Below are 8,627 nucleotides of genomic sequence, written 5' to 3'. Positions count from 1 at the left end.
ATACCTCACAGTTCTGAAAAAAAAATTGCGAGTTTATACCTCACAATTCTGAAAAAAGTCATAATTGCAAGTTTATACCTCACAGTTCTGAAAAAAGTCATAATTGCGAGTTTATACCTCACAGTTCTGAAAAAAAGTCATAATTGCGAGTTTATACCTCACAGTTCTGAAAAAAGTCATAATTGCGAGTTTATACCTCACAGTTCTGAAAAAAGTCATAATTGCGAGTTTATACCTCACAATTCTGAAAAAAGTCATAATTGCAAGTTTATACCTCACAGTTCGGAAAAAAGTCATAATTGTGATTTTATACCTCACAGTTCTGAAAAAAGTCATAATTGCAAGTTTATACCTCACAGTTCGAAAAAAAGTCATAATTGTGATTTTATACCTCACAGTTCTGGAAAAAAAATTATACCTCACAGTTCTGAAAAAAAATTGTGAGTTTATACCTCACAATTCTGAAAAAAGTCATAATTGCGAGTTATACCTCACAGTTCTGAAAAAAGTCATAACTGCGAGTTTATACCTCACAGTTCTGAAAAAAGTCATAATTGCGAGTTTATACATCACAGTTCTGAAAAAAGTCATAATTGCGAGTTTATACCTCACAGTTCTGAAAAAAGTCATAATTGCGAGTTTATACCTCACAGTTCTGAAAAAAGTCATAATTGCGAGTTTATACCTCACAGTTCTGAAAAAAGTCAAAATCGCAGTTTGACGCAATTACAAGAAAAAAAGTCAGAATTGCGAAATACACGTCGCAATTGCGAAAAAAATTAAGAATTGTGAGTTTATAGCTCACAATTCTGAAGAAAAAAAAGTAACAAATTGCCAGTTTATATTACGCAATTCTGCGAAAAAATGTCAGAATCACAAATTTATATGACACAATTCTGACTTTATTTCTCACAATTGCTAGTTTATATCCCACAATTTAAATTATAATATAAAAAAAACATGGCTTATATTGCTTCACATTTTTATTTTAGTTAGTTATAGAATTCTATTGGAATACAAAGAATTAACATAAAAAGGGGTGGGAAAATACAAACAGATCAACAAAGGACTATCAGTGACAGTGAGTGAGTTTAAGAGATTTTACAGTGTGGGAAACCTCAGCAAGAAAGTTACGAAGTGGATGTGCTACCGACTAGTGAAAAACTCTTGACGTTGTTGTAAACGTCATCAGGCTGCGTCTGGAGGGTCAGGAAAGAGATCAGTCATCAGTTCCGCCGTCGCAATGGAATCAAACAAGGACGAAGCGGAACGCTGCATCGAAATAGCGATCGCATCGCTGCGAGATAATGAGCTCGACAAAGCCAGACGGTTCCTCGAGAAGGCCCAGAGACTGTTTCCCACCGACAAGGCGAGATGTGCGTGTAATGTTAATACGTGTATAGCGGAGATCGTAAGAGGTCTGTTAAAAGGCCACCGGAATACCCGAAGTCTGTAGTTAGATGGTAATTAAGGCCTTGGGATCTCGATCTCTTGTTATGACTGTGAAATAACAATATATTCTACTTTTAATTGGTCTAACTGCATGTTGTCGAACAATATATTTACAGTTCTTGGTTATATATCACTTCTATTAGATGTCCGTGTATGTTTACATGTGTAGGTAATGTAATTACGTAATATAGTCGTAATTAACACTTAGTTTGTATTATTTTCATTTATAGACAGATAGAGTGAGTTGAAGGAATCAGGATAGATAGATAGACAGACATCAGTGCTTCTTATTTAAATGAAGTGTTCATGTCTCAGCTTTACTAGAGTCTATTGCTGAGAATGGAGGACCTTCCACAAGTGAAGAAAACATCCGAGAAAATGATGGATTACGAAACAGAAGTCACAACACTGAAGATCACTCCTCTGGACATGGTGCCACAGAATCAGCCAAACCATACACATCCGACCAGGTGGATGCTGTCAAAAGGTCTGTTATTTGTTCCTAAAAGTCCAGGACACCGTCATTGGTTTATTTATGTAAATAGTGGTTTCATCGCCTAACTGCTTCATTTCTATTCTACTGTGATATGTAATTTTCGTGATGCAGAATTAAGAGATGTAAGGACTATTATGAGATTCTTGGAGTCAGTAAAGAAGCCTCTGAGGAGGATCTGAAAAAAGCCTACCGAAAGTTGGCGCTAAAGTTTCATCCAGATAAAAACCATGCACCTGGTGCAACTGAAGCATTTAAAGGTAAACTGCACAACTTCAGCATTTGTCAGCAATCATAGAGAATGTTTGTATGTAGTCTTCTCATTTGTTTTGTTTCCTGGTTATTAACAGCTATAGGTAATGCTTACGCTGTTCTAAGTAACCCTGAAAAAAGAAGGCAGTACGATGTCTACGGTGAAGAAAAAGCCCATCCGACTCACAGGCATAGGACCTATCACAGAAATTTCGAGGCAGATATTTCCCCTGAGGACCTTTTCAATATGTTCTTTGGAGGTGGATTTCCCACAAGTGAGTCCTGTGACCTTTTTAAATGTGGTTTTAGAAACATATCTGTGGTTGTTCAAATACATTCAAAACCATGAAATGTGTCATTGTGCTATTTCTGTTTTCGTTTCTAGGTAATGTGCATGTGTACAGCAATGGCAGGATGAGGTTTGGCCATCAACAGCGACATGAACGACGAGAACAACAGAGAGAAGTAAGTGCCCAGTCATCTTGCAAGATTATATGGGGTTTTTGTGCAGATGTTGTACTTGTGGGGAAAGATTTGCATTTATTGTAACGTTATTTAGATGTAAGTTTAGCATGTACAGAACGATGATGCATCAACCAATGTGTTATTTAGAGGTTAGTTCACACAAAAATGAGAATTCTGTCATTAATTACTCACCCTCATGTTGTCCCGAACCAGTAAGACCTTCTCTCATCTTCGGAACACAAATTAAGATATTTGCCCCTGCTTAGACAGCAATGCAACTGACACATTCAAGGGCCAGAAAGGTAGTAAGAACATTGTTAAAATAGTCCATGTGACATCAGTGGTTCGACAGTAATTTTATGAAGCTACGTGAACACTCTTTGTGTGCTTAGAAAACAAAAATAACTACTTTATACAACAAGCCGCAACACATGGTTGTACTTTGTGCACAAAAAGTATTCTCGCAGCTTTGTAAAATTAGGGTTGAAGCACTGATGTCACATGGACTATTTTATCGATGTCCTTACTATGTTTCTGGGCCTTGAACATGGTAGTACCGTTGCTGTCTATGCGGGGTCGGAAAGCTTTCGGATTTCATCAAAAATATCGTAATTTGTGTTCTGAAGATGAACGAAGGTCTTACGGGTTTGGAACAACATGAGGGTGAGTAATTAATGACAGAATTTTCATTTTTGGATGAACCATCCCTCTAAAGGGAATTTATAGAAACAAAATGTAAAATTATACAAGAAGCCATTCCATTTTCACTTCAAAATATTATAACTAAACACAAATCTAAAAAACATTCACGTTAACAACTTCCTTATTAACAATTCTACTCAAGAATCTTTGATATTCAACATAATAGATCACTATTTTCCAGAGACACAAAATTAGATTAGTTAACCTCAATACTGTTTGAACTGACTAAATCTTACAAATGTTGATATTCAGGTGAAATGACAATTAAGAAGAGCATAGCCCTTTATTAAATGTGTTATGAGATTGTGTTGCAGGGTTTCTGCAGGTCCCAAAAAAGGTCTTAAATGTCTTAATTGTCCCTTCCACAATTTAAGGCCTAAAAAGGTCTTAAATTGGAGCGGAAATTCTTAAAATCATATAATCATTGGCATTAAATGTTGCTTGCACTTCCAAAAAAAAGAGAAAGAAGATTACCTCAGTATTTTTGTTTACTACGATGCAAAGATTTGTTTACAAAGATACATTTACTTGAGATGCAAATTAAATATATGAAGTCATATTTTTCTGATAAATTTAACAAAATTAAATGTTTTAGAGTTTATACTTAAAACAAGAACAAACATCTGTCAACAAGGTATGAAAACTTGTTTTTCCACTTAAATTAAGTTGACTAAAGTTAAATGATGTCTTTACTAAAATATTTGAATGATTTATTATTTTAAAAATCCACATCGTTTTACACATATTTTGGACTATGGGGGGCGGCATTATTTTGATTACGTAAAACGGTTGCACTCGGTGAGCTACTAGCACTATCTGTTGATATTTTTACCCCAACACAACTTGGAACACACAACTCAGAAAATAAAATACTGATACGATGACCACAGCTACTGAAAGAGCTATAGGCAATGGATATAATTATAGGCTTAAACCAAATGCCGTGGAAAAGTGTCTAAAGGCCCCTGGATATTGCGTGAAATCCACGCTGAAAAACTCTTTTAGTAGCTGCGGCATCATGACAAGGATCGGCACATTTACATCGTTGTAAGCTCTTTCAGTAGCTGTGGTCTACTAAAAGCCTCAAAGGCATTAGGGCTAAAGTGGAAAGAAGTTTTATTCATCCACAAGAATCTTCCCATTCTTTTATCCTCTTTTTATCACTAGGAAAGCAGTGAAGACTTATATCGCTTCTCGTTTCTTTTTTTTTATAAAGATTTATTTTTTTGGCATTTTTGCCTTTATTATGATAGGACAGATCAGACATGACAGGAAGCGAAGTTGGAGAGAGATAGGGAAAGGTCCTCGAGTCGGGATTCGAACACGGGACGCCCGGAGTGCAACGGCGCTGTATGCTTCTCGTTTCATTTTGACTGAAAATTACAACCAAAAGCCGCACAATGTGGCATCATATCAGTATTTTATTTTCCAAGTTGCTTATTCTGACTTGTGTTGCTGTAAAAATAGCAACATATAGTGTCAGTAGCTCACCGAGTGCAGTTTTACGAAATAAAAATAATTGGAACCCTTAATTGTCCAAAATATGTATAAAATGATGTGGATTTTTAAAATAACATAAATCTTTCATAAGTTTTCTACTACATATTTTAGTAAGATACATTTACTTTATATTAAGACATACAAGTCTTAAAGAGAAGTTTGCTTCCAGAACAAAAAATTACAGATAATGTACTCACCCCCTTGTCATTCAAGAAGTTTATGTCTTTCTTTCTTCAGTCACAAAGAAATAGTTTTTTGAGGAAAACATTTTTTCATATAATGGACTTCTATGGTGCCCCGAGTTTGAACTTCCAAAATGCAGTTTAAATGTGGCTTTAAACCATCCCAAATGCGGTTGTAAATGATCCCAGCCAAGGAAGAAGGGTCTTATATTTTCAAAAAATATCTTATCATTTAAAAAAATACAATTTAAATACTTTTTTTAACATCAAATGCTCGTCTTATCTTGCTCTCCCTGAACCACGTGTATTCTGGGTTAAGACAGTTAGGGTATGTCAAAAAACTCCCATCGTATTTTTCTCCCTCAACTTCAAAAATCATTTAAAAATCATCCTACATCACTACAGAAGTACTGACCCAGTCTTTGCAAAGTAAACATGCAAAAAAGATCCTTAACAAAATAGGTAAAACAGCGATTTTGAAGTTGAGGGAGAACATGAGACATACCCTAACTGTCTTAACCCAGAATACACCGAGTTCAGGGAGAGCAACACAAGACGAGCGTTTGACTTTAAAAAGTATATAAATTGTAATTTTTTAATGAAAACTGGGATAGTTTAAAACCGCATTTGGGATCGTTTGAAGCCGCATTTAAACTGCATTTTGGAAGTTCAAAATCAGGGCACCACTTAAGTTCACTATATGAAGAAAAATCCTAAAATGTCTTCCTCAAAAAAACATAATTTCTTTATAACTGAAAAAAGAAAGATGTGAGTATCTTGGATTACAAGGGGGTGAGTACATTATCTGTTATTTTTGGTTCTGAAAGTGAACTTCTCCTTTAATACCCAGGGTTCCTATTAAAAAGGTATTGAAAAGTCTTGCGTTTACCTTCATACAACCTGCAGAAACCCTGTGTGTGCCATCTATGGTCAGGAGAACAAATGAAAATTGTTTAGGTGATATGGTACACTGCATTTTTTAAGCCAGTTGGTATGTATTTAAAAGAAGTATTCAGGCTGATGAAATATAATAATAGTTCTTTGATGATGTCAAGGTGTACTGTTTAATTTTAATGAATGATTTTTATCATCCAGGGTGGCCTTGCCTTGTTTGTACAGCTGATGCCAATACTCATTCTGATCATAGTCTCGGCTCTCAGCCAGATGATGGTTTCCAGTCCTCCATACAGCCTCAGCCACAGACCGTAAGACCAACATTGACATCTTAAAAATGACCATCTGTACTTTGTATATTATTATTATTATACACTTATTTTACACCGGTGTGTGTTTGATAGTCATATGAAGCACTTTCTTTATCCCACTGCATTTTGAGTTAGCTGTCAGACCAAGTTAACCATATATTGTTTGTTTTCATATCTTTAAACCTCAGTCCTACAAAAATGTTCTGATGTTTATCTTATTAAACAATGATGGTTGTCCCATAATTGATAAATATCTCTGACCTTATCAAACATTCCACCTGCTTTAGATCGATGGGCCACACAAACAGGCGACACACCGCCACTCTGAAGGTGCCTTACTATGTGGGCGACCACTTCTCAGAAGAATATACGGGGATGAATCTCAAGAATGTTGAACAAAGTGTGGAGGAGGACTATATATCAAACCTGAGAAACAATTGCTGGAAGGAGAAGCAACAAAGTATGTGACGCATATGAAGCTGCATGTTCATAAATAATGTACAAAGCAATGTTTTATAGGGCTGGGTAAAAAATATTGATTCTCCGATTTTAATCGATCTTCAGTTTAACGCAACGATATCGATTCGGGAAATCCCCGAATCGATTCTTAATGTGCGTGCTTCACGTAAGAGGTTATGAATATTCACTTCTCGTCCTGAAGGTGTCACCATCAGCTGCTTATTTTGCAGAAAAATCTGGTGATCAAAAATGATTAGGCTGTAGTTAAGAACTGTTACTGTCTTTTAATTTTTTTTACAGTAATGTGCATTTTGCAGTTTGTTTACATGGTGTACAATGGATGCACATATTTATGACTTCTTGTTACAGTGTTCATTTAAAATAAAAGTTGTTTAAAATAAACAACTGTGTGCACCCTATTATTAATGTAGATGTGCATTTCAGTAATAAACTTAAGTAGGAGAGTTTCAGTTACCAGCATTTATATCAAAATATGGATCCCATGTCTGCAAAACTAACATTTTAAATGAAATATTGATAGCTAATCGATATCGAATCGAAACCATAAAAATAAGAATCGAATCGAATTGCCGAATTGGTCACAATACCCAGCCCTAATGTTTTATATATTTGACTTTTCTTGTCTTCGTAATGCATGTGTAGTTATGCATAATATTCTGAAAACCTAAGACATTCGTGCTTTTGTTTGCAGAGGAAGGCTTATTGTATCGGGCACGTTACTTTGGGGACACAGACTTATACCAAAGGGCGCAGAAAATGGCAACGCCTAGTTGCTCGAAGCTTTCAGATATACAGGTTTTGTTACATGGACACTGAGTAGCAGAATGTGAGTTTATTTTCCTTTTTTTCATGTTTATCTAATGTGTTCTCTAGTTTACCTGTGGACATTCTTTAACCATGTTTTATCATTTTGGTCTGTTTTACGTAGTGTCCTGTTGAGATGTCATTTGAAGATGATCATATACAGAAATGTTCTGTTCTATTTGCTAAAATGGGACATTGCATTGCACCAGTTCAGGAGAGGCAAAGATAGCCCATCCTGGTGTGCCACATGGGTTCACTCTCATCTCTCCTTTCAAATCTGCGGAAAATTACAAGTCATGGAAGATCTTGCCATCTGCGAAATGGTTTTAAATATGTAATGAATTAAAAACATTGGATGATTTTCTGGTAGAGAGAAAAGTACACAGCTGTTCAATGGTAATCAATGCTGCTAGCTTACTGCTTTTCTTTTTTGTTTAGACCTTTTCTTGACAAAACATTTTTTTCAATTCCCATATTTGGGTTTTCTGAGCCAATTCTGAAATTTCTAGTAGTGTTTGATCTGTTTATCTGACCACAGGAAGTCAAATGAGTACGCTGGTGTCGTTCAGCATTGAATGAATTGTTCACTGTGGTTTCGCCTGTTGGATTTTTAAAAAGAATGTTTGAGATTTATGCAAATGGAAAATTAATTGTATTTATTAAATAGTATCATACTATTTCTTCCATTTTAATTTTTATTTTTTAGAACCATTCATTTAACAGTGTTTTGCTACATGTAGATTGAGGGTTCTAAAGCATAATCAAGTGCCTTGCCAGATCCAGTCTTACTGTATACCGTAAGTCTCTGCATTATGTAATATAGGAAGGAAAAAACATCAATGCTTGACATAAGTGCTTAGACCATTTAGCCACTAAAATTTTCTTGATTTTTATATATATATATATATATATATATATATATATATATATATATATTAGTGGTGGGCCGTTATCGGCGTTAACGTGCTGCGTTAACGCGAAACTCTTATCGTGCGATAAAAAAAATATCGCCGTTAATCTATTCTCAAATTTGGGTTAGGAGCTGGGTCTAAACTACGCAAGCTATGATGACTTTCACCTTGATAGTTTAAC

General features: G+C 35.3%; 1 protein-coding gene across 1 annotated transcript; it reads left to right on the top strand.

Annotated features, from left to right (window-relative positions):
- Positions 1–1,219: 1,219 nt before the first annotated feature.
- Positions 1,220–8,212, top strand: dnajb12a (DnaJ heat shock protein family (Hsp40) member B12a). The gene is made up of 9 exons (XM_073834996.1): positions 1,220–1,376; positions 1,768–1,939; positions 2,060–2,205; positions 2,296–2,472; positions 2,583–2,662; positions 6,142–6,251; positions 6,539–6,711; positions 7,423–7,557; positions 7,660–8,212. Exons 1-8 carry the CDS (start codon positions 1,244–1,246, stop codon positions 7,545–7,547), a joined length of 1,116 nt encoding a protein of 371 aa, XP_073691097.1. The 5' UTR covers positions 1,220–1,243; the 3' UTR covers positions 7,548–7,557; positions 7,660–8,212.
- Positions 8,213–8,627: the final 415 nt, after the last annotated feature.

The sequence above is a fragment of the Garra rufa genome, chromosome 2 (genome assembly GCF_049309525.1).
Source record: "Garra rufa chromosome 2, GarRuf1.0, whole genome shotgun sequence".
In the NCBI taxonomy this organism is placed as follows: Eukaryota; Metazoa; Chordata; class Actinopteri; order Cypriniformes; family Cyprinidae; genus Garra; species Garra rufa.
Note: the sequence above shows the minus strand (reverse complement) of the source record. Positions and strands in the feature narration are given on the sequence as shown.

Excerpts from the sequence above, each read along its gene's own strand:
- dnajb12a (XM_073834996.1), top strand. The coding sequence starts at position 1,244 with ATGGAATCAAACAAGGACGAAGCGGAACGCTGCATCGAAATAGCGATC. Across the intron at positions 2,206-2,295 it reads TGCAACTGAAGCATTTAAAG|CTATAGGTAATGCTTACGCT; the intron begins GTAAACTGCACA and ends GGTTATTAACAG. Across the intron at positions 6,712-7,422 it reads CTGGAAGGAGAAGCAACAAA|AGGAAGGCTTATTGTATCGG; the intron begins GTATGTGACGCA and ends TTTTGTTTGCAG.